Here is a 26,334-nt window from a genome sequence, read left to right on the forward strand (position 1 = left end):
AATACAAAAGGAATAGAAAGAATGGAAATGGAAAATTTCCTGAAATGAATTTGGATCCTCATGTCATATGATAATGTCATGTGGTATGATAACGTCATGTGGAACATTGTGTACATCTCTTTTTACATAAATATTTGAAGGGTTACATATATTTGATACATATTAAGGAGATAGACACAAACTTCACAAAATGTCACATGCAAGTTGAAATTGCTTTTTCAGGGGGTTAGGGGATGGGGGAAGGGTAAATTTTCCAAGTGCAGTTTCTAACCCTGCTTGTCAAGGATATCTTGCAGCTCTTGTACCACTTGAGCTATTTATCAAGTCCAATTTAACTAGATTGAATTTTTGCTTTATGGGCGTGTACATCTCTAGTAGTGGAGGAGGGGTCTTAGATTGGTGTTCAAGCTTCGATTAAAGACTTTTATAGATTCAATGTTTTCTAAAAGAAGAGCGAGCGAAAGAAAAATCTGAGACGCCGCCATTTTTTTTTTGAGGATATGAAAAATAGTCCTATCTTCACTAACCAATCCAACATGTTTGATCATATAATTTAGTTAACACTCTCGACTAAAGAAGTTAATCCAAATATGGTTTGAGTTACATTTTTTTTTTGTGTGAAAAGAATGGATTTGGTAGCAAACAACAGTAGAAATAGTATGGCAAAGATAATCCCATAAACACCAATGTGACCAACATACATGATTAAACCAAAAGTACACATTCATGATTAAACTAAAGGCCGATAAGTTTGAAAAATTATTTTGATATTATTTTTCATTTACTTCTCAGTTACAAAAATATTAACTTTCACTTTTTTATTTGTACAGAAAAAATAAAAAAGATCAATTTCATAGTTCCTAACATAAATAATTGAAAATAAAGAAAGATATCTTCTTAAGGTCTTTAATTTTTCAAAGACTAATCATCAACGGCGAAGGGGCACTGTGATTGGTGGTGCGAGGTGGGGGTTTGCTGGATCCTCCGAGGATCAGGCCACAACATTAATTTTGAGGCACTGTGGTGTTATTGGGGTTTTGCGTTTTGGGGTGGTGGCCACCGTGCTAAAGGGAAATAAGGCTTGGTGATGGTTGTTGCCCATTGGCGGTGAAGAATCTGTTTGGTGATGGATGGGTCGTGGGCTCAACAGACACACAAGGTGGCTGGTTTTTTAAAAATTTAATTAGCATTATTTTAATAAATTAGTGCATGATGTAATACAAAACTGAAATCTTAGTGGATACTACACTGGCAACATATCAATTAAACTCCTAATTTTATCTGGCTACTTAGTTTTCCAGGAAGAATTTATTTAAAAAAAACAAAGCTTTCACCAAAATGAGCAATAGATCTTATAGACTCTGCAGTTCCTGTCGACAACTTTTTATTTTTTATTAGTTCTTACTGAAACCACTTCACTCACAACCCAACTTATAAAAATACAAGGGTATATTAACAAGTGTATGGGCATGAGCATGAGCATGAGCATGCAGGTATACATATACTTTTCCCACCCTCAACAAGTCGAAGTCCAGCATCTAAATATTGAACATGACCTTAATGGCATTACCACCACGAGCACTAGTTTCAAAGGCTTCTTCCACTTCCTTCTGAGAGAACCCAAACCTATGAGTTATAAGGGGTTTCACATCGATTTTGCCACTCCTCAGAAACTCAAGGCAAAGAGGCCATGTGTTCTTATAGCGGAAAATGCCAATCACATCAACTTCCCTGTATCATGCATAACAACAAGCCATCAATCTTAAAATGAAGAAAATTTTAAGGCATGCCAAAAGTAAAATAACTCATGGCATGCATTCATTTAAAATTACTCCATGATATGAAGTGCCTAGTAAACTTGAATGAATATATAATGTGTAAATTTTATCTTTAACACATATTAGCTTCTATTTTATATTTTTAATTGAATATTGGTCCTCCTAGAGTTCAATTCTTCATTCTTCCATTGCCAGGATGTTGCTTACCTATTCATACATACCTGCTATATGTTTGGTTTGGCTTAACCGCTTAATGCAGAGAATTCAAAGCACATCACACTAGAAGCTTTAAATATAAGCTTCAATTTATTGTGCATATCCTCCTTTTATAATTCAGGTTAGACCTAACTCTAACCAAAAAGCTAGCTTAGGGGTTCGGATTGCTCTCCCCTTCTCAACACTCACCCCTCACTTCCAGGGTTGGATATACGAAGTGTGAAGTTTGCAAGACTAGAAATCTAGGGGGGGGGGGGGGGCATATGAGTGAGTCTATAAGCGGTTCCAGACATACTCTTAGACTTAGTCTAAGGGCAGAATCAGAAAAAAAAAATAGGAAGGGGGTGAAAATTTAACATATTAAGCAAAATCAACAATGTGGGGGTAAATACTATTCTATAAAGGATGATTTTTCTCTTTGGGGAAAAAGGTGACTGCCCCATTTTTGGGGCATTATGTGGTTCTGTCTATGACTAATAGTGTGAAAGGAGAATGTGAGGTCTGTGGAAGGGAAAGTGTGCTTACATATTTATAAGAACCGCAGTACAAACACACACTAATAGCATGTTTGGATCAGCTTCTCAGAATCAATTATGAAATCTAAAACCTATTCATAAAAGCTTCTCCCCAGAATTGACTATAGCTTTAGAATTTAAAATCACTTAAAAGATTTCCAAAAATGCAACCAAGTTTCATACCTTGCAGCAGCTGGGGTGAGTGGGACAGTCATTTCAGAATGACCCATTCCCACAAGGCAAACTCTGCCACCTGGCTTAGTAGCAGTCAGTGCTGTAGACATGGTTTTGTCAAAACCAGCACAATCAAAGGTAACATCTATACCAGTTCCCATAACCTTATGTATCTGCTTGACTTCTTCAGCAACATCCTGGAAAACAGTAAAGTTTGGTTAAACTGGTCTTCATAGAAACACCCTATAAATGCTTAAATTTGTCACACACAAACATAATTGAATTGCAATCTTCCAAAAAATGATTACAGAAACCAAGTACTAAAAAACCTTACTTCCAAAGAGAGAAAATAACAAGTTGCAATGAAACAGTAGAACTTTTGAGGAAAAGAGCAACTAACAATGTAAACAAATAGGCATCCCCTGAACATACAGGTAAAAATGAAAACAGCAACAGAAAGCTAGAAAACTCTCAGTTTTGACAATCACCAGTGTGTTGTCAATCGTGGAAAACAAAAAATCTGCTATGTCACTCAAGCCCTCAGAGTGGAAAATGGTGGATAGCGGTGAGCACAGAGAGTGCCACGCTATAGTGCTATAGAGCCGCGAAATCCGCTATTTGACAACACTGACAATCACAAACCTAACTTTGACAGCACTAAGCTAAAATAAAAATTTCATTCATTTTCTTTACAATCATTGTTTATGGACTGGTCCAGCATCAACAGACACATGACATACAGCACAAAGGGATTGTCTGATATATTAATGTTAAAGAATAAAATATGACAGACTTTGGTAAACCAGGGATTCAATATACCTGAATGTTGGTTGAAGCTTTGAAAATATCATCTGCACCGAGAGTTTTTGCAACGGATAAACGATGGTCATCCACGTCCACAATGACTATCCTAGGCGCCCCAAAAGCCCGAGCTGCAAGCATTGTAACAAGTCCAATGGGTCCTGCTCCCATGATCAACACATTTGTTTCTGGTCCAATATTAGCTCGCCTACAAGCATGAACACCAACGCTTAAGGGTTCACACATTGCTCCCTCCTCCAAGCTCACATTGTCTGGTAGTTTGAAACATAGATCTGCTGGATGCACTATCTGTAATGAGAAAAATGCAACTCAAACATGCGTTGTCATTGAGGTGGATCTATTCAACCACATATATATGGTGAGATAAAGTGACATGAATAGATAGGAGAATGGAGGTTATGGCATGGTTTTAGATAAGCATGGGTATTCATACCTAAACCATGGTTATTATTGTATTTTACCAGTCAAGATGATAAGTAATTCTGAAACTTTGGGACAATCATTATCTTATACATTAGAGTGTATAGTCAAAGCACAATTGCAATCTATAATTCAATTTATTTTTACCACGGCTAGGAATCAGACCAATTACAGTTTAATTACCAAACTTCAGTGTTTAGACTTGTAGCATATCATTCTCATAAGCCAAGTATATGTATAAAGATTTTATTCACTACTTCTAAGTAATCTGTATCGGCCCAACAGTGTTGATGATTGATTATAAGTTCAGTAAGCAACAAAGCAGGAAACCAGCTGATACTTACATATACAGTGTGGCCATTAGGTGACTAATAGGCATGATTTTTAACCTCGGATTGAATATAAACTACTTTACAATTTTAATACTTTGACACCTATTAGTTATTTCGGAATGATTTATATTTCTAAATAAAATGTCACTAGAGAACATTATGATTTATGAGAATCATTTGATCCATGTAGCCGATCCTACTTAGTGAGAAAAGGCATTTGTTGTGGTTCTTGTTAGTAGTCATTTGAGGTTTTTCAGCAGAAAGTATCATTCATCAAGAGAGATGTTTATCTGGATCTAAATAAATAAAAAAATCTTTATGTCATAGCTTGATTTAAAAAACAAACCCTTCAACCTACTCTGCTCATATGGAATCAAGTGCTGAAGTGAACACTGCTACCATTTGGTTAATGTAAAAGTAGGACTTTCTGTTAAGAAAAAAAGAGAGAACAAGAACTAAGATGGATTAAAATTCTATAGTATAAGTTCTTTCAGATGTTTCTATTCATGAGAGGTTTGTTCTCATGATACACTTCTCATTCTATCAATAAAGTCTTTTTGCTGTCGAAAAAAAAAGTTCTTTCAGATGTTTAAAACTGTCAAAGCAACCAATTATCCCAAAAGCATAAGCTGTTGGGTAAGGGCCACATGAATGGTTTTATATTATACTCTAACAGGCCCCCTCATGCAAGAGCCTGTTTGAGCTTGAAGCGTGGAGAATGCACAGGCCTACCTACCATGTGCTTTTAATTCTTTTATTATTTGAAGAATCGGGGGCGGCAAGAATTGAACACTAGACCGCTTGGTTATTGAGGCTCTAATACCATGTAAAATAAATTATCCCAAAAGTTTAAGCTGCTAGGTAAGGGCCACATGAATGGTTTTATATTATACTCTAACCGAAACAATCAGTGGTAGGAGAGAAATCAACATAGGATCGAATACTAGACCGCTTGGTCATTGAGGCTCTAATACCACGTCAAATAACCAATTATCCCAAAAGTTTAAGCTATTGGGTAAGGCCAACATGAATGGTTTTATACTTTACTCTAACAGAATCAATCAATGGTAGGAGAGAAATCAACATAGGGATTCCCCCCTTATTATTGAGTGTCATTGACATGAAACCAGTGGATCATTGACTTTATTCATCATTTTAACTTTTTGTTAATTTCAATAACTCACTTGCTCATAATCTGAAAATGAAATATTACTCGTAACACAAAACATTGAGGGATCTACCATAACTATCCAAATAAGCCATATAAAACATGACCTCATAGACAAATGTACAAAGTATTCAAATTTGCACATAATAATCCTATGTGTATTCTTAAACAGGTTTAGTTTACACACTTTTAAAATAAAAAGCTTTTGTGAAATTATACTGATAATTTGATTAGTTATTAAAAGATATAGATGACAAAGGCCAACCCTATATATTCCTATACAAATGCAAAAATCGAAGTTTGATTAATTATACAGATAATGCAGTTTTGTAAATAGATGGTTCTTTTAGTTGGGTGAGATATGACCTGAACTTGTCATTGTTCCTTTCAAAATTCTATTATGTAGAAATTCCACGCATACTTCCAATTGTACATGAATGAAAGAATTATAAGAAGCTTTTAACAGGTGGCTCTACAAGGACTAGTAAACCAAATTAAGCAAGGTTTACGGCAATAGATCATGACAGGGGTGTGGGTAAGCTGGAATGTGAGGGGTTTAGGGAGGGCGGAAAAGCGGAAGGCGGTGCGGGTGGCTCTTGACAAAGTTCGACCTGATATTATTTTGCTGCAAGAGACTAAATTAAAGGAAGGACGTGAGGAGTTGCTGGGGGGGTGGTTGCGAACAAAGAATTTAGAAGCATGTTGTATCCCAGCAACACATGCAGCTGGAGGGTTGATGACGTTATGGCGGAAAGACAAATTTACTTGTGAGCAAGTGAAACAAGGAGAACGATACTAGCTGGTGACTTTGGCATTGGTAGGAAGCCAGGAGGTATGTGTGGTGGGTAATGTCTATGGACCACATGACTCAGATGGAAGGGAGAGGATGTTTCGTGAATTAGAAGATTTGGAGGAGATGGAGGGCAGGGTGGTGATAGGGGGTGATTTTAACGCAATCTTAAATGATGGAGAAAGGCAAGGCATGGGGATGGATACTGTGGGGAATGAGACTTTCAAAGAATTTGTGGCAAATCTTTTTCTGATTGACTTACCAATGCAAAATGGAGATCACACTTGGGGGAGTACAAGGGCTAATGGCTTGTGGAGCAGACTTGACAGGTGGCTGATCAATGAGGAAGCTTTGTTGGGTTTTGATGGAGTGATGCAAATAGCACAGGATTGGGGGGTATCTGACCATCGAGCAGTGGTGCTGAATTGGGGCACCAAGGACTTTGGCCCAAAACCATTTACCTTTTACAATTACTGGTTAATGGAAGAGGGTTTCAAAGACATGGTACATCAATGGTGGACTTCGAATGTGGTGGTAGGTTGGTCTGGATTTGTGTTGATGCAGAAACTGAAAGGTTTGAGAGGAAAAATTCGAGAATGGAGCAGGAAGAGGGGACCATGGGGCTCGGAAAAAATAGAGATCTTGGAGAAAAAACTACATGATCTTATGGAGAGAATGGAGAGAGGTGGAGTAACAGAAGATTTGAGGAAGGAAAGGATGATGACTTTGAATGAACTATGAGGTGAGTATAGAAAACAAGAGAACATGTGGCTGCAAAAATCAAGATTACAGTGGCTCAAGATGGGGGATAGAAATACTCGTTACTTTCATAGAGCATGTAAGGTGAGGGTGGCGCGAAAAAGATTGGAATGCCTAGAGGTTAATGGGGAGGTGTGTGTGGAGCCGAGGCACATCAAGGAGGAGGTGTTTAATCATTTTCAAAGTTTCTTCAAGTCTGGACCGAGGGGAAGAATTAGCTTTGCTGGGATGAATATGAATAGGCTCACGATGGAGGAAATTGGGAATTTGGAGGAACATTTTTCTTATGAAGAAATATGGGCAGCGGTGATGTCTTGTGATGGAAATAAAGCACCTGGACCTGATGGTTTCAATTTTTCTTTCTTTCGGGAATTCTGGATATTGGTGAAGGAGGATATCATGAAGATGTTTCAGGAATTTTATGCCCAAGGTAAATTAGTAAAAGGGCTTAATGCAGGGTTCATTGCTCTCATTCCAAAAAAGAACTCTCCGGTGGAGGTTAATGACTATAGACCGATTAGTCTAATCGGAAGCATTTATAAATTAATTGCGAAAGTTCTTGCAGCAAGACTACAGAAAGTGATGCCTTCACTGTTGTCACAGAATCAGTTTTCATTCACAAAAGGGAGGCAAATAGCTGACTGCATTTTTATAGCAAATGAAGTGGAAGATACTATGATGGGGGGGGGGGAGGGGTGGTTTCTTGTTGAAGCTGGACTTCGCGAAGGCTTATGATAATATTGAATGGGATTTTTTGATGAATATGATGGAGGATATGGGGTTTGGGGAGAGATGGAGAGGGTGGATATATACTTGTGTGTCTACGGCCACTTTGGCGGTACTGGTGAATGGATCTCCAACAGATTTTTTTGCTATGGAAAAAGGGCTGAGGCAGGGAGACCCAATTTCTCCAATGCTATTTAATTTGTGTGTACAGGGCCTTTCAATTTTGTGGAACAATCTGGCTCAAAGAGAGGATGCTTGTGGTTTTCGTGTTGGACCAGAACTTTGTCTCAATCATCTTCAGTTTGCCGATGATACGTTAGTGGTGTGTGAAGCTGATGAAGGCCAGATGGAAGAGCTTTTTGACGTGCTCCTAGGGATTTTATGGGGTTCTGGATTAAAATTGAATTATTCAAAAACAATCCTTGTGGGGTGTAACGTCGGGAGTGATATGGTGAGGAGGTTGGCGGATGGTTTGGGGGTGGCAGAGGGATCATTACCACTGCCATATTTGGGGTCAGTAATAGGGGGAAATCCACGGAGGGTAAGGTTTTGGGAGCCGGTTGTAGAAAGGGTAAGGTTAGCACTGGAAGCATGGGGACCAAACTCAATTACTTTGGCTGGTAGACTGGTGGTGTTAAAAGCAGTAGCTAGTGCCATTCCTGTGTATCATATGGCTTTATATAAGATGTCGTCGGGGGTGGTGGCTTCCATTGAAAAGCTGATGCGGAAATATTTATGGGGGAAACCTGGGGGTGGAAGGAGGATAGCCTGGGTAGCATGGAATCAAGTGTGTCGAGGGAAGGAGTTTGGTGGGTTGGGCCTCGGTTTGCTCAGGGTGAGAAATAAAGGAATGCTAATGAAGTGGTCTTGGAGGTTTGGTGTGGAAAGACATGCCCTATGGCGACATGTGTTGTGCCAGAAATATGGAATTAATGCTGATGCTATGCTACTGCATAATATGGTGGTCCAAATCAAAAATCCATCCCGTTATGTTTTTGATATTTTGCAGGTGCTAATGGAGGATTCAGTGGAGGGTAGAACCTTTCGAGACCGCTGTATGTGTGTAGTTGGTAGTGGCTCACGTATCAGGTTCTGGCTAGACGCGTGGGTTACAACTCTATCCTTGAAGGAGATGTTCCCTCGACTCCATGGCATTGCTCGAGCAAAAGAGATCTCGGTGGCTGAGGCAGGATCGTTTTCAGAGGAAGGATGGCGATGACATTTTGTTTTGAGACGCCAGTTGTTTGTATGGGAGGAGGATATGTGGAACCAATTTATGCAGCAAATTCAAGGAGTGGTGCCGAGTGGAAGAGAAGATAAGATAGTGTGGGTGGGAGATGTGAATGGAAATTATGCTGTCAAAACTTACTGTCATGCAGTGGAGGAGAAATTATGAGCAGAAGAGTTAATGGTATTGACGCCACATGCTCCTCGAATTATACCTCCAAAAGTTGTCCAATTTTTGTGGCAGGCGATGCGGGATAAGGTTGCAGTTATGGCAAGCTTAAGAAGAAGAGGAGTGGAAGTGGATGGTGAAGGGGTGTGTGTCCTGTGTGGAATGGAGGAAGAAACGGTGCAACATTTGTTCTTACACTGTGCTTTTACAGTGGTGCTGTGGAATAGGGTCATTGCACGAGAGGGAAACTCTTGGTGCGTCCCAGGAACGCTGATAGAGTTGCTGCAACAGTGGGGGGGTTTGCGGTTAGTGACAGATTCTGAGTTGTGGCCATTGGTGCCTTATGCTGTCTTATGGTCAGTATGGATGGCCCGTAATGATGTTATCTTCAGAGCAAAACAGACAAGAGTGGCAGAGGTGTGGGATGATCATGTAACAAGAATCTATTGCTGGATTAGAGCCTCGGGATGGGAGTGTGTGTATGCTTTGTATGATTTTACACAGAATTTTGAACATGTCAGATTGGTGAGGAGGCCTAAACTGCAACGGTTTGTGGAATGGCAGCCACCGTTGGAAGGGGTTTTCATATTTAATGTGGATGGTGCAGCGCGTGGATCACCGGGTATAGCAGGAGCAGGAGGAATACTTCGTGATTGGAATGGTGAGGTGAAGGGATATTTTTCGCTGTCCCTAGGTGTGGCTTATGCTTATGAAGCAGAAATAAAAGCCATCCTATATGCATTGAAGTTCTGCAAGGAATTTGGCTTCTTGAACATTGTTATAGAGAGTGACTCGACACTGGCTATAGGATGGGTGAAGAACGGTGAAAACAGACCTTGGAAGCATCTTAATGATTTTCATACAATTGATTTTTTAAGAGTTGATGTAAATTGTGTGGATATTGTGCATGTTTATAGGGAGGGCAATGACAAGGCAGATGACTTAGCCAAGGAGGGGTGTGACAGAGCTGTTCCACTGTGGGTGATGTTTTAATACATATTTTTTGGAGGAATGGCAAACGTGAAGGATGTGAGGGGTACTTGTTCTGCATAATCTGATATATTGCAGGTTCTACAATTTTGAAACTTAGTGCACTTGGCCTTTCCAATGCTACAGTAGGCTTACGGATGGAATCTAGATACTTGGAGGTTCACCAGTATTGTTTGAGTGCTGATTGCAGCAAGGATGATTCTAATAGAGATTTTATGTGATAGGCTTCTTTGTGGACTAGCATTTGAGTACTCTTTTTCCTTACTAAGGTTTTTTCCCACTGGGTTTTCCTTAGTAAGGTTTTAATGAGGCTTACTTGCTATGTTTGCGCGCCTACGAGAGGGTTACAGTAGTTTGTCTGTAAACTGTAATCACGATGATATATTTGGCACTTTCAATCAATAATACAGTATTCTTCTCTTTTCAAAAAAAAAAAAAGAAGCTTTTAATTCTTTCATACCTGATTAGCCAGGGAACCATGAACTGGTGGAGTAGCAAAAAACTTCATATCAGGACATAAATTATAGCTACCCAGCTTGCAATGGTCACAACGCCAACAACTGATCCCAGGCTCAATTGCCACGCGGTCACCAGGCACCAAACTCTTCACCTCAGCACCAACTGCTTCTATTATCCCAGCACACTCATGACCAATAACCATTGGTTCTTTAACTATGAAGTCTGCACATCTCAGTTTCTGAAAGTAAATGAAACAATAAAATCACAGAATGCTCAAATTGTTTAAATAAACAGATTTTGACATTTTTGTAGCAAAGTATACATACACAGATAATCAAATTCCTCCAACTTAGTTTTGTTTTTTTGTTTTGTTTTGAAAATACTAAAATCAGATGCAACAGTATACCTTGAGGTAGTGAACATCACTTCCACAGATTCCAACAGCCTTCATTCTCACTCTGACATCATGGGGTCCTTCCATAATACAGAATTAAGTAAGCAAATTATTTAACAATGAACTCAGTGGACAGTGTAAACAGAAACCTATGAAAAGATAATTAAACAAATGAAATGGACACTCCTAATTGAAGGGAAGAGGAAAAAATGAATACCTAGTGTAGGAAGCTTAAAAGGCTGAATCTTGAGAGTGTTAATAGCAACAAGCCAAGCAGCCATGTTCTCCTGTTCTTCACCACCATGATCATCAAGTGACATTCCCCCTTTGCCCATTTTGACACACTGCAACAAACCTTGAAGCTGCTATCAGAGACAGTGAGAATGAACGGTGTTTCTCTGTCTTATGAGCATTAATTTGTAGTTTGTATCAATTCATGAGTCCCTTTCCTTTTTGTATTTATTTGTTGATGTTGGGTTTGTTCTCATCCATAAGCATTATTTTTTTATAACATTCATCAGCTTGTTCATATCCTCCCCGTCACTAATGGGCTTTCACACACCAATTGGTCCATGTTCAATATTTCCCAAGGCCCTCCCAAAAACCTAAAAAAATATATTTCCCAAGGGATTTCAGTTTGGTACCCGAAACACTCAATCACAACCTTCAATTTCCTATTTTAAATATTATTAAATTCAAAATTAATTATGAGCTAGCAAAATGAAGGGATGTGATTGAATGATTGTGTAAAACTTATTTACACTATCCAGTGCATAGAAATTAATCTCAATTTGAAAACCCAAAACACATATCAAAGGTTTTTTTATTTCGGGTTTTCAAGATTTTGAATAGAGATACTTGGTGTTCCGAGATTTATACCTCCTGAAACATAAACCAACTATACACATTCTAGGTTTTAGAATCCGAAAGCATATGAAAGGAGTTATGTTTTAGGTTTTATGTCCCGAACCTGTTACGAGAATTGAAAACCTGATGTATTTTCAATTCTGGTCTCAAAACCCGAAACTTAAAGCAATAAATTTGTTAGAGTCCCACATTGGCTAGAGATGTGGCCAAAGAATTGCTTATATATGGTTGTGCAAACCTTAACTCTTGAGCAAGCTTTTGGGTTGAGTTAGGCCTTCTTCAAAATTGACTCCTTAGTTTTCAAACCCGAATCTTTTTAAAATCCGAAAAAAAAATATATCCTAAACCTAGTCATAAAACAACAACAAAAACCAAAAAGGGTTGGGAAATAATCATCATATATGCATACATCAATTTAAAGTGCACTAAATGTTGATTACCATACGAATTTGAAAGTATCATTTAACTTACAATGTTCATTCTTGTATTATGTCTACACAATGACGAGACCTTAAGCTACTTATAATCCAAAGTTGTAGATGTTGTAAATATGGATACTTCCCGTATTTTGACTCGTGCTGAAAAAAGTACGCCATTGCAAGCCAACCGGATGCAAAGGATGTCCATCCTTTAAAATAACTTGCATATGTATAACAAGCAACTATTATTGAAACATCATAGACCTGCTCATAATGATTGTTATTGACAAAATGAACATAAAAAAAATAATCTTTGAAAATAAAGTAAAATCAAACCCTAAAGTAGTTTTGGAAGGCTAAACTGTGTCGCGAAGTTTTTAGTCTCTGTAATATAAAGCGAGCGAGTTTTGATTTGCATCCTTGTCAGAAAAAATTGTTTTTTTGCCTCTGTTTATATAAAAGTTGCCTCTGTTTAAATGATTATTCTATATTAAAGTTTTTTTTTTGATGAAAATTATTATATATTAAAGTTAATCCCAACATTATTTTGTTTATATATAAACTAGTACTTTTACCCGTGCGATGCACGGGATACTAATTTTTATTTATTGGGTATGTCTTTTCTAAATTTGTGTTGTTTTTTTATGTTTATTGAAAGAACAACGTAATTATAAGCTAACATAATTTTGTAAGGTTCTTTTCCGCGACGAATGTGTTTGTTTTTTTTTTTGTTCAAGTATAATTATTTTATTTATTTGTGGTTTTTTCCTTGTTTTGTTTTTTATGAGTTTTGGTTAAAAATGAGCTCACCACTACATTACATAAGAAGTCTTTCTCTATACAAAATATCAAACAAATAATGCCCTTGGAAGCTGATATGATAAAAGAAAAATAGCAAAAAGTGTTCTAAAACTGTTTGCAGTACCCTAATGCAAAACTTCAATTTGCTCATCAATATATTATTTATCATCTTCAAGTAAGTCATTCGTATAGCACATGTTCTTAAATGTGTCATATGCAACTTCATATGTGTGCCCTTTGGAATTCTCCAACTCATCTGAGCCAAATAATAATATTGATGGAAGGATTGAAACCGTAAATATAATTTCAAGGGGAAAATGATAGTGTAAAAGTTATTTTTTTTCATCGATCTCATATTTAATATTAAAACAGTCACCTTCAAATTTTAATGATTAATATTTTTTTTTCGAGAGCAAAAAGGAATGCATTGATAAGAAAGAAAAATCATGATGAGAACAATCCTCTCATGATTAATATTAATTATTATTTAATCTATAAATCAAAACTAATTATGTGTGTCCTATGTAATTCCGTAACTGATATTAGCATCATTATTTGGTGTGTAAATAATACTTAACTATGATCTTAAAAACAAAATTTGGGGAAGGTGAAAGGGTTAGTCCAATATTTTTTTTTGGCATCCATATCAAATTTAATGTTAAAACATTCTATAAATAAAAAATAATTTGCATGTCCCACATGGAGTTCTATAACTAATACTAACTTTTTTTATTTAGTGTGTAACTAATATTAAATAAACACAAAATTAAAAAAAAATCATAGGTGTAAGGGCAAAGATTAATATTAATTAATATATTATATGAATACAAAATATATATTCATCCCTGCTCACTAACACAACCCTGTTTCTCTATGTTTTTGTTGTTGTTACACATATTTTGTTCTTCCCCTGCGTTATTTTTTAAGACATATTTTGTTCTTCCATGTACTGCGTCTGAAATCGCACCTTTTATTGCTTCACTATATGATTATAATATGAAATCACACTTGTGTCTTGAAATAACTTGATAATATCATTTTTTGCAACGTTGTTGTTTAATTTATAATCAAAGCATAGCGGAGAAAGTTGTATTACATAACTTACTATGCTGTTCATGGGTTATTTCAATGCATTGTTGTGGGTTTCTAGCTAGTTTGTTTGTGTGGTGTCTTGTAGGCTGGCATATTGGCTTGTCTAGCTAGTTTGTTTTTGAGAGGGGTTCACATGATGGGTATCCGATTGTTCATGTCTGGCTTCTAGGCTCACCTTTTCCCAGTTGTTCTTTTTTTGGTTTTATTCCTCTTATCTAGCTTATTTGGAATGAGTTGAAGTACCCTTGTACTTCCATTTATTCTAATATATTTGCTTATCTAAAACAACAAACCTTACTATGTATTTAATACTATTCATATTCTTAAACTAACGACTAAAGAGAACATTATAATTACCTAATAACTAACCATTGAAAAGTTTTAAAACAATCTCATTAGTTTTTCAGTTACTCAAATAAAACTATAAATTGGCATTTCAATATATTTTCATTTTCCCTAAAATGGTCGCTATAGCATTACAACTCAATTTTTTATGCTCGGATTGATAATAACAGTTAGAAGCACAAAAGGACAACCAAAAGGGTAAAGAGTTTATTTTGGACTAAAAATTTAATGTCTATAGGACAATGCCAATTTAAAAATCCAAAATCAAAATAACAGCCAACCCCAAAAATTTACCTATGAAAGTTCCAAACACGGAGTACATACTTCTTATGTATTAAACAAAATTGACATACCAAAAATTACATAAGACTTTCTCATTTATGGATTGAGTTGTACATGTGTGCCAAATGAAAGGGAGTACTATATGAGAAATTATGAAAGCTACAATTTTTATGCATCTGAGTAATGGATCTGAGTGAATTTTGATCTTTCTCTTTAGATGCACAAACTGTCTCCATTGAAGTATGTTCTGTTATATGGGCCATATTCCTGAAGTTACCTCAAGCTCGCCAACAATAACGCCCTCAACAATCCCTTTGACCCCACAGTGAAGGAAATCATACCACCTGCTCCTGAATTGCCAAAAGCTATCCAGAACCTCATACCAAGAAGTGTCAACAGCCACTGCAAAATACAATAGAAATAGAAATTGATAACCAAAATATGATAAGAACAAACATTCCAAATATTTTAATAAAACATGTTATGCAGAATCAATGGCTTAAACATAAAGGCTGGTACAAACCTGGTTTCCATAATTCCTTGGGTTTCAACTTGAGAAAGGAGACAACTCTGAATTCAGGAGATCAACAACTCTCTGAGATTCAATGGGATCCAAAGCAGAGTAACCTCCTCAAGCAGACTATGTTGCTTTGTGGCAAAGTCTGACAATGCAAAAATGAAGTGATTTATGCAAGTAAAATGCAGAAATGAAGTGGAAGTACACACATCATTTTAAGTCATTAATTGTAAGAACAGTTTCATGTGAAAATAAAATAGTAGTGAAACATGTTAAAATAATCTAGCATTTACCTTTGGGACTCCACAATAAACTGGTTAATACCTGCAGCTCCATATGCCATCTATTTGTACCTTATGGGGAAGGAAGAATGAGAATAGTCACTAAGATGTAAAATAAATTTGAGCAAAAAAGAAACACAGTGCACAAAGCATCATAGGTTGATAGTTGATTAAAAGTGGATTAAAAGTGAACTGCATTATCCCTATTTTCCATCACCCCACTTTGAGATTTCTCAATCAAGCAAACCTTCGAAGATGCTAATACCCAACCACTTACCTTCTCTAAACATGAAATCAGTTAAATCGATGGCAGTAGAGGTCTCCTTCCGGAAAATACCATAAGAGTCACATCCGGAGAAGTAGAAGACCTGGAGAAAAAAAAAATTTAAAACTTTAGAAGATAGTGCATATTATCTCACTGGTAAGAGAAGGGAAAAAAATGTGCAATGCACCAATTGAGTTCCACATTTCGCTGAATAACCAACCCAGAATTGAGCTCTACATTTTGCAGAATAACCAACCCAGAATTGAGCTCTACATTTTGCAGAAGAACCAACCCATAAATCTTAATTAACTACAGTAGCTTCACCACTAATGAAGGGGAAGGTAATTAGCATATTTGCTAGGATTTATGGCTTCAGAAATAACACAACAACTGTTCTAAAATAAGAATCTTAAGCAGGAGTATTTATCATCTGAAAACCCAAATTTGCAACAATGATGGTAAAAAATAATTGCAGTAGGAATTGAAAACCATGAGCTTGAATAGAAAGAAGATGAAGAGTTGAATGAGGTGGGATTGTCAAACTCCCTTCCTTTCATTTCCCCTCCCTGCAATACCCTTATAACCACTAAACCTGCCACTGTCACTTCTTCGCTTCATCACTTGAACAACAAATAATCAAACCCCATTGTTCAAGAACCACAAAACCCTCATTACTCCATTTCCTGTCCATCAGTCACTGCGAAACAAAATCAGCGACATGCAAATCAAAATGCAGAAATAAGGCATTGAACTAAGGGTTCATACCGGTGTCGAAGAAGATAACGCTTCCGAAGGTCATCGCCGCTTGAAATGCAAAGAACAAATGGATGTGAATTATGAAATTCGAAAGATCAAAATAGAAATGGAAAGAAGGAAGAAGAAGCAACATGCGATTGTGGTGATTGGTTAGGAACTAAGATAGAGGTCAGATAATATCAGTTCGCTCTCCGCAGCATCAACAACCACGACAGAGGGAAACACACGTGGGCAAAATTGTAGGTTAGAGAGACCGATGGTGGAGAAATCACAGCGGCTGCTCAAACTTGCGTCCCAGGGATGAATTGAAGAATGCAGAAACAAAAGAATGTGGCAAATAAATCACCGAGTAGTAGATGTGTCATGCGTTATTGATGAATTGAACTGAAACCGATAGTGAAATGCTGAAGGGAAAACAAATGGTCAAGATTAAATCAACGACCAAGATGTGATCTCTAACTAAATTACATTTGGATTTACTGAATTACCCATCTAGAAACTTCAATCCATTGTATCATGATTTATTGATTTACTAAATAGCCCCTAAAGCTGCAAAAACTTCTCCTTTATAGATAGTATAGATAGATGTTTTATTGAATTTATATCTTATTAAAATAACATTTATCCTTTACTTCTTAAAATTCAATGTGAAAATAAATTTAATAAATATATTATTTACTTCAAATTTTGATTTCATTTAAGTTTTATTAGAAACAAATAAGGCCTCAAGGCCCTCCCATATCACATATGTTTTTTTTGCTGATGATGTCCTTCTCTTTTGCCAAGCCTCCTCCGCTCAAGTCCAATTGGTGGCGGACACTCTTCAAGCTTTTTGCTCTCATTCAGGTTTGAAGATAAATATCTCAAAATCAAAGGTCATTTCTTCTAAAGGTGTTTAATATGAAATTAGAGATGAGATCCGGTCCATTGCTCCCATCCCTTTTGTCAGTGATCTCGGGCGTTATCTGGGCTTTCCCTTGGCTGGTGGAAGGGCTTCTAGAGGCTCCTTTAATTATTTATTGGAGAAGATCTCTAGAAAACTTGCTTCCTGGAAAACTAATCTTTTGAATTTTGCGGGTCAAATTTGTCTAACCAAAGCGGTTATTACCACTATGCCAACCTATACCATGCAGGTATTCTGGCTACCTAGGGCCATCATCCATAATATGCACCAAATCATGAGATGATTCCTCTGGTAAAAAAGGAATGGGAGACGAGGATGGCACTCAGTGGGGTGGAATACGATTACTAAAAGCAGGCGACATGGAAGCTTGGGTGTGTGGAACTTGGCAGACCACAATACGCCGCTACTTGGTAAGGCTCTCTGCAAATTCATTCGGGAACCAACAAGCTTTGGGCTCAAGCCCTAAGCAACAAGTACCTTCAGGGTGGATCGATGCTCACCACCCCTGTCCGACAACATGAGTCATCCTTATGGAGGGTTTGATGAAAGCTCGTGAGGGGTTTCAGGATGGGTTCAAGTTTAAATTGGGTAGTGGCATGACTTCAGTGTGGTATCAAGACTGGTCAGAGCATGACAAGCTAGCGGATCAGTTAGATTTTGTTCATATCTCGGACACAACGCTCAAACTTCGTGATCTTATTCATAATGGTACGTGGTGTTTTGATAATCTTTATACGGTTCTCCCGGATGAGGTGAAGAATTGGTTTGTGGTGGTCTCCCCCTATATTATTGATAACAACATGATGCTTGGAATTGGGAGGGGAGTAGTAACGCTGAATATTCTGTAAGTGAAGGATATTGTTGGCTTAAATCTCAGAATGTGAATTTGGACCCGGTGGTTGAATGGAGTTGGATCTGGAAACTCCCCATCCTAGAGAAAATCAGGGTTTTTGTCTGGTCGTGCTTGCATGATGCCCTCCCCACAAATGCAAAACGTCACAGATGTAATATGGCTTTGAACCCGTCTTGCTCTCGTTGTTCTACAGACACGAAAGACGTTCTACATGTGCTAAGGGACTGCCCTCTCTCTCGTCAGCTTTGGGGCAAGTTGGGCGTTTGGCGCTGGCCCAACTTCTGGAATCAAGACCTACAACCCTGGATCTTTCTCCATGCTCGCAGTAATCATGCTACAAAGTTCCTTGTCGGGCTTTGGAATGTGTGGAAGTGGCGGTGTAATGTGTGTATGGATCCGCAACCTTGGACTCTGGATGGTGCTTGGAGAAAACTTTGCCATGAATTTGATGAAATTGCTCGGGCCCTGAATGATGAGTCAGTGGATGATGCTTCGCGTGGAATGAACTATGGTTGGAAACCTCCTCAGTAGAATTTCTTGAAGCTGAATATGGATGGAACTTTTCTAGAGGATGAGAATTTGATGGGCAGTGGTGGCCTTCTCTGGGGTCATCGTGGTAACTGGGTCAAGGGATTCATGAGTCACACACCAGGAGGAAATCCATTTGCTTCTGAAGCTAGAGCTCTCCGTGATGGTATGCGCTTTGCCTGGGATCATGGTACCAGAAATCTTCTCTGTGAGTCTGACTACAAAGGTCTCATTGACATAATTAATAGTGGCAGCTGGCGTAATCACTCCTCCAACATTGAGCTTCTACAAGAGGTTCAAAACTTGTTGGACCTAAGGTGGCAAGTGTTTCTCAGCTGGGTTCCCAAAGAGAATAACAAGGATGCGGATTGGATGGCGAGGGATAGCTATTCTGGACCACCGGTAGTGTTAACCACAATAAACTCGCCTACACCCGAGCTGTAAGTTTTTATTTTAAAGGATGCTCTAGGAATTCCTTAGTTTAGTTGTTTTATTGTCCTTGCCCTTTTTGTTAGAGCATGAACACGGAAATTGAGAGAAAAAGCATTAACACAGAGAGAGAAAGAAAGTGAGGGAATGAATTTCTCATTAATTGTCAACACAATACATTGAATACACTAATAGCTATTTATAGCTGCTAATCCCTAACATTAACTAACTAACAAACCCTAACATATTTGCATTATTCCTAACACTCCCCCATAATGCAAACACTGTTCACAGATTCAATCAAGAAAAAAACCAGCACTATACTTAGCCTAAACAACATTATACAATGCAGAAAAAACAACTTGTCTACTACTGTCTCAGTTCTTTGCATATTCAACTTCCTTGTATCCTTTCATCAGTAGCTTCAAACTAGCTCAGCAGCAGTCAGCAGATAACACTCCGATCAACTTCCTTAACTCCTTAAACCTCACAGCTTTCAGTGGTTTAGTCAAAATATCCGCAAGCTGCAGCTCAGTACTGCAATGCTTTATCAGGATTTTCCCCTTTGAAACTTGATCTCTTAGGAAGTGAAACTTAGTTTCTATGTGTTTACTGCGCCCGTGTGCTACTGGATTCTTAGAAAGATCAATAGCTGATTTATTATCGACAAACAACTCAATTGCATTTCCAACATCAACATGCAATTCCTGAAGCAGAGAATGGAACCAAAGTGCTTGACAAGCAGCAGCACAAGCTGAAATATATTCAGCCTCACAAGTGGATAGAGCAACTACTGATTGCTTCTTAGAGGACCATGATATTGGTGCTCCTGCAAAAGTGATGACCCAGGTTTATATGATGTTTTTAGGGTTTTTCCTTGTAGGTTTTGAGTATTTTTCTTGTGTCTCATGTAGTGTTTCATGCATTCTCATGCATTTTTACTTTTATTTGTGCATTTGCATTAGTTTAGTAATTTTGTAGTTTTATAAGGGTTTTAGTTGCATTTTATTAGAGTTTAAGAGTCATAGGCAATTTCCACTTGTTTTGGAGCCTTTGTGCAAAACTAACCTCTGAATTTCTAGATATTTTCCTAGCTTTGTCATCAAGTTTTCAGGTTGTAACAGCTGAAGATGGAGTGTCTAGAGGTTTGGAGAATTGAAGGGAGGCTTAAAGAGGCTTAAAGAGGAGTAAAGAGGAGTTAAAATGAAGATCAAAAGGTTTTCCAGCGAGTCAGAGCGCCTAGGCGTGCTCCATTGGCGCCTAGGCGCCAATTGCTTTTTCCAGGGTTCTGGAATTGGCGCCTAGGCGTGCTTAATTTTTCAGGATGGAAATGGCGCTCAGGCGCTCTGAATTGGCGCCTGAGCGCCCGGAACAGCCTAAACTCGTGATTTTTGCCTATAAATAGGATTTTAGTCATTTTCTTTTGGGAATCTTGGATATCTTTTCATACTTTGTAAAATTCAGAGGTAGAGGATCATCTAGGATAGTGAGAGAAGGCTTCCAAGCTTGTGTTGAAGGTTCTTAGCCAAGCATGGCTCTTGCCATGCTTGGCTAATCTCTCTTCTTTTACTTTGGTTTTCTAGTAAGACTTTTCCTTTTAAGTTATAATCTTAAGTTCTTTCCCACATGTTCTTCTTCTTTCCTTGAATCCCATATCCATGCTTTATGTTTCAAGTTAGAACATGTGCTAGCTTTATGCTTTTCTATAATAGAACGGAAGTTTCTTATAGATTAGGGACTTGTTATGGGATTACCTCTTCTATACTTTCTACTAGGAATAGAGGAAGGGTTGGGGTTTGTTGGCCTGAACTTTATAATCTTTATGCTTCAAACAAATGTTTAAGTACGCAAGGAATTGGGCTTATCTTTTGGTTTGAAAGAATTATCTATGCGAGGCATCGATAGGCAGTTGCTTAGGCTATAACATCAAGGAGAGATTCATGAGAACATGTGCTTAGAATGATGTGCTTGAATTGATTAGTTGAGCAAGAACCCAAAGTAAATCACTCTTTCTTTTCATTTTCTGTTTCATTTCTGAATTTATATTTTCTTTTTCCTTATTACTACTTCGACATATGTTTGCCTCAATAAAACAAACCTTCAAACTTAAAGCTTGAACCGAATCTTTTCACTCACAATCCCTGTGGTTCGATATTTAAAACCGGGTGGATTCGTACACTTGCGAATTGACCAACAAGTTTTTGGCGCCGTTGCCGGGGATTGTTTGTGATTTTTGGTTTGAGTTACGAGTTTGAAGTTTAGTCTACCTAAGACTATATCTTAGGGCTGAATGGGAGACAACCCATGTTTTTTTTTTCTGTTTTACGTTTTGTTTCTTCTGTTTTTTTTTTTTTTCAGGAAATAAAAAGGATACACACTTGGAGGCACTCAATCACTTTGAAGGAGGTTCTTTTCTTACCCTGAGTTTTAGTCCATGCATTTTTGCATATTTTTCTTTTATAGATTTTGTTTATCCAATTTTATCATGCATTGTTATATAGAGTCTTTTATACCTTGGTCTTTATTCCTTATACTCAAATGACATGTTCCCAAGTCTTGCTCACTCACATGATGCTGGTTTTGAAAATGTTTTTAAGTGGATACTTTGTGCTTTCTTTTGGGGAGTGATTGCATGTTTGGGAAAGAGAGGGAGAGACTTCGGTCTTCTAAGTGTTGTCTTGAGGATAGAGTTGATGTGAGTCCACAAGGGTCTATCTTTGACCCTTCACTATATAATTTCCCTGGAGGATCCTGACTCACTTGCACTTCTTGGTTTTGTGTTTCATTTCATGCGTCCTTGAGTGTAGCTTTAGGAGACTTGCATTCTTGAGACCGGTAGGTTTTCTTGTACTTCAGAAATTGTTTTATAACATCTTTGTCCCTAGTTGACCCTTTTGAGCCTTATGGAGATTTCCTTGGTATCTATGTTTAATGGGCTGGCTGTTTTGAGGATTCAATGGGGAGTTGTGGTTCTTAACTCTTGATGGAGCTAGTTTATAAAAAGTGCAATTGTCTCTTGCCCCAAAGAAAAAAAATTGGAAAAAGTCAAAAGAGAAAATGAACTCCATGGTGTGGTGGAGTTCCAAAAAAAAAAGAAAAAAAATGAAACAAAAAGGGGTTAAGAGACTTGAGTGCTAAGTATCAATAGCTTGAAAGCTCCGGAATTCCAAATTGGACCACACTCAAATTTTGTGCAGCCTTAGTCTTCCTTAGGGACCACCAACCTTGTGCTTTACCTAGCCAACATTACAACCCTTTTGAAGTCTCATTGAATAATGCATTGTCAACTTTAGTTGCTCTTGAGTGAATGATTCTCAGAACCTATGAACTTGCTTTTGTGCTCAGTGCACTAAACAATTGTCTCATGCTAGGATGTTAGTTCTAAATGCTTCTCATAGTGGACTATAATTCTTCTTTGTCTAAGAGTTGCAGAAGTTGATTGTTGAATCTTTATCTTGGAACTAACTACATTTACTTGATCCCCCGGTTTTCTGAAAATGTATCCCTCTTTTGGCATGTGTGTTGGGAGTAATTCTTTGTGCTTGAGGACAAGCTAATCTTAGTGACGCTCGAGGGCGAGCTGTCGTTGAGTATAGTGGTGTGATGACCCGGGTTTATATGATGTTTTTAGGGTTTTTCCTTGTAGGTTTTGAGTCTTTTTCTTGTGTCTCATGTAGTGTTTCATGCATTCTCATGCATTTTTACTTTTATTTGTGCATTTGCATTAGTTTAGTAATTTTGTAGTTTTATAAGGGTTTTAGTTGCATTTTATTAGAGTTTAAGAGTCATAGGCAATTTCCACTTGTTTTGGAGCCTTTGTGCAAAACTAACCTCTGAATTTCTAGATATTTTCCTAGCTTTGTCATCAAGTTTTCAGGTTGTAACAGTTGAAGATGGAGTGTCTAGAGGTTTGGAGAATTGAAGGGAGGCTTAAAGAGGCTTAAAGAGGAGTAAAGAGGAGTTAAAATGAAGATCAAAAGGTTTTCCAGCGAGTCAGAGCGCCTAGGCGTGCTCCATTGGCGCCTAGGCGCCAATTGCTTTTTCCAGGGTTCTGGAATTGGCGCCTAGGCGTGCTTAATATACCTTGATCTTTGTTCAAGAGAGTTCTATTCCTTCTCTCAGCGATTCCATTATGCTGAGGGGTGTATGGAGCAGTAACTTCATGCAATATACCTTGATCTTTGCAGAAGTTATCAAACTCTCTAGAGGTAAATTCTCCTCCCCCATCAGTCCTTAACACTCTAATATGCTTGCCTGATTGCTTTTCCACCAGATTTTTGAACTCCTTGAAGACACCAAAGACTTCACTCTTGAGTTTGATCAAGTACAGCCAAATCTTCCTTGTGAAGTCACCTACGAATGTAACAAAGTACTTGTTGCCTCCCAAGGATGGAACCTCAAATGGACCACATACATCAGAGTAGACCACATGCAGTTGATCCTTAGCTTTTGATGGTGTGAATTTGCTAAATGAGTTCCTCGGTTGCTTGCTGATCAAGCAACTATCACAAAGTTTAATGGAACTTGAATTTGAGGTAAACCAGTGACAAGTCCTTGAGTTCTTAACATGCTTAAATCCATAAAATTCAGATGGCCTAATCTCCAATGTCAAAGCCATGAATTATCAGTTAGAGTTTTAGCACTAAAAAACTGGGATTCTACAGCTTCAATATCAACTCGGAAGGTTCTATTCCTTGTAAGAGGAGTTCTGAGCAGCTTTCTTTTTAATGGATCAAAGACATCCATATAACCATCTTCCATGACTATTGAAAATTTCTTTTCTATCAATTGACCTAAGCTAATCAGATTAGTGGTCAAGCTGGGAACATACAGAACCTCAGAAATTCTACTCTGCTGACCTTGTTTACCCCTAACCATCACATCACCAGTTCCTTCAGCTTTCAGAATTCTATCATCAGCAAATTTGACACTACTCTTTTTGTTGGGATCAAAATTGAATAACCAATTTCTGTGTCCAGTCATGTGATAGGAGCAGCCAGAATCCATATACCATTTATCCTTAGCATGTGAGTCTAGATTAGTGAGCATCATTAGAGAGAGTGGAATTTCAGAGTATACCTCTTTGTCTGTATTAGCCAGATTGACTTCATCCTGTGGTTTCCCTCGATCATCATTCTGGTTTGGTGGAGCCTTGCACTCAGCAGAGAAATGACCAATCTTTCCACAATTGAAGCACTTAAGCTTCTTTCTGTCAAACTTTCTCTTCCCACGTGCCAATTCTTGTTTCCTCCTCTCTTCCAGGAACCCTCTAATTGTTCATGATCTGATTTATCTTGTGCATTTTCCTGAGAACCTTTTGAATTACCACCCTTGTACTCCTTATTCTTGCCAGAACCCTTGTATCCACCTCTTGATGACAGACCTCCTCTCTTGAAGGTTTCAACTTTCAAGGCCTGATCTGCAGGTCTTTGTGTAGACCTCTCCATGATTCTTTGTTCATGTGCTTCGAGAGAACCTTGTAGGTCCTCCACTTTCAAGGTGTCTAGCTTCCTGGCTTCCTCAATGGCAGCCACAACATAATCAAAACTAGGAGTAAGAGTGCGTAATACCTTCTCACAGATTGACTGATCTATCAAGGTTTCTCCATTAGCCTTCATGGAGTTTGTGAGTACCATAATGCGATTGAAATATGTAGCAATCCTCTCATTGGTCTCCATTTGCAACAACTCAAATTGTCGTTTCAGAGTGTTCAATCGTACCTTCTTGACCTGTTCTCCACCTTCATTGCAAGTCTCAAGAATTTGCCATGCTTAATGTGCCGATTTTGCAGATGAAATCTTCTCAAAATGGGCATCATCAACACACTGATGCTAGATGCAAAGTGCCTTGAAATCCTTCTTCTTGTTTTCCTTGTGGGTAGCTCGAGCTTCTTCTGAGGATGCCGCATCAATGGTAGGAAAATCGGCTTCAACGATGTCAAGAACTTCTTGAAACCCCATGATTGCCTTGATCTGCACACTCCACCGATTCCAATTTTTGCCATTGAGAACAGGGAGATTCGCTGGGAATGTGGCGTTCACACTCGTTCCAGTAGAACCCATGGCAGAAAAGGAAAGGAAAAGAACCTATCTGGGTCAGAGAGAGGCAAGAACCAGATCGGAATGGAAAATCACAGGCAACTACTACCGTCGATCGTCTGAAACCACCGCCAAAACAAGAATCGCCACCGATCTGCAGAGGGCACCACCGAAACAAGAATCACCGTCGATCTTCAGAAGACATCGCAGCGGAGATGATGATGGAGTGATCGAAGTGGGCGACTAGCACAAGAACACGTTCACGGGCGAAGGAAATTTTTTTTTGCTCTTGATACTAGTTTGTTAGAGCATGAACACCGAAACTGAGAGAAAAAGCATTAACACAGAGAGAGAAAGAAAGTAAGGGAATGAATTTCTCATTAATTGTCAACACAATACATTGAATACACTAATAGCTAATATAGCTGCTAATCCCTAACATTAACTAACTAACAAACCCTAACAAATTTGCATTATTCCTAACACTTTTCTGATGTATCAAAAAAAGAAACAAAGGTCAGATTAAGAATTGACAAAATGTTTAGGAGTTTCAGACTAAAAGTTATAATAAAGAATATAAAAATCTTGGGATTCGGTTACATATAAAAAATCCTACTCCCTCCGTTCCTATTTAACTGTCCGGGAAGAGAAGAAATACACATATTAAGGAGTGCAATTAATTTTATTGGTTTTCATAAAAGTAGTATTTGGTTTTCATTTTTACCCTTTAGATTGCATTTTATCTTTCTTCATTTATTGTTTTGATAAGGATATTAGTTGTAAAAACATCATTTAATGCTATCTTAAAATGCTAAATAGACAGTTAAATAGAAATAAATTATTTTTCTCAAAGTTGACAGAAAAATAGGAACAGATGGAGTATATAAAAGTTAGTATCGTCGATAAAAAAGAAATTAAAATTCTAAAGGAGTTTTGACCTTGCCCGTCCCCCTTTAAAAGCGCGCTGCTACAACTATTTTTGATGCACATGTTTACATCTGAAATGAGTTAATAAATG

General features: G+C 37.9%; 2 protein-coding genes and 1 long non-coding RNA gene across 6 annotated transcripts; 1 reads left to right on the forward strand and 2 right to left on the reverse strand.

Annotated features, from left to right (window-relative positions):
- Window positions 1-1,328: 1,328 nt before the first annotated feature.
- LOC130738361 (sorbitol dehydrogenase) lies at window positions 1,329-11,372 on the reverse strand. Its single transcript, XM_057590334.1, has 6 exons — window positions 11,157-11,372; window positions 10,952-11,019; window positions 10,547-10,783; window positions 3,503-3,793; window positions 2,693-2,880; window positions 1,329-1,731 (listed from the first exon to the last, which is right to left on the reverse strand). The coding sequence occupies exons 1-6, from the start codon at window positions 11,272-11,274 to the stop codon at window positions 1,539-1,541; spliced, it is 1,095 nt and encodes a 364-aa protein (XP_057446317.1). The 5' UTR covers window positions 11,275-11,372; the 3' UTR covers window positions 1,329-1,538.
- A 3,276-nt stretch (window positions 11,373-14,648) lies between these two features.
- LOC130738362 (uncharacterized) lies at window positions 14,649-16,968 on the reverse strand. Of its 4 annotated transcripts, none has more exons than XR_009019353.1 (5): window positions 16,574-16,968; window positions 15,821-16,491; window positions 15,556-15,615; window positions 15,269-15,407; window positions 14,649-15,147 (listed from the first exon to the last, which is right to left on the reverse strand). It is a non-coding gene; the product is annotated as an uncharacterized LOC130738362 (long non-coding RNA). The 4 variants fall into 4 exon arrangements; XR_009019352.1 differs by having other exon boundaries at window positions 15,821-16,505; XR_009019354.1 differs by having other exon boundaries at window positions 15,556-15,605; window positions 15,821-16,950.
- Window positions 16,969-18,870: 1,902 nt separating this feature from the next.
- On the forward strand, window positions 18,871-19,293 carry LOC130736650 (uncharacterized). The gene has a single exon (XM_057588452.1). It carries the CDS (start codon window positions 18,871-18,873, stop codon window positions 19,291-19,293), a length of 423 nt encoding a protein of 140 aa, XP_057444435.1.
- Window positions 19,294-26,334: the final 7,041 nt, after the last annotated feature.

Source organism: Lotus japonicus, chromosome 2 (genome assembly GCF_012489685.1).
Source record: "Lotus japonicus ecotype B-129 chromosome 2, LjGifu_v1.2".
Classification (NCBI taxonomy): domain Eukaryota; kingdom Viridiplantae; phylum Streptophyta; class Magnoliopsida; order Fabales; family Fabaceae; genus Lotus; species Lotus japonicus.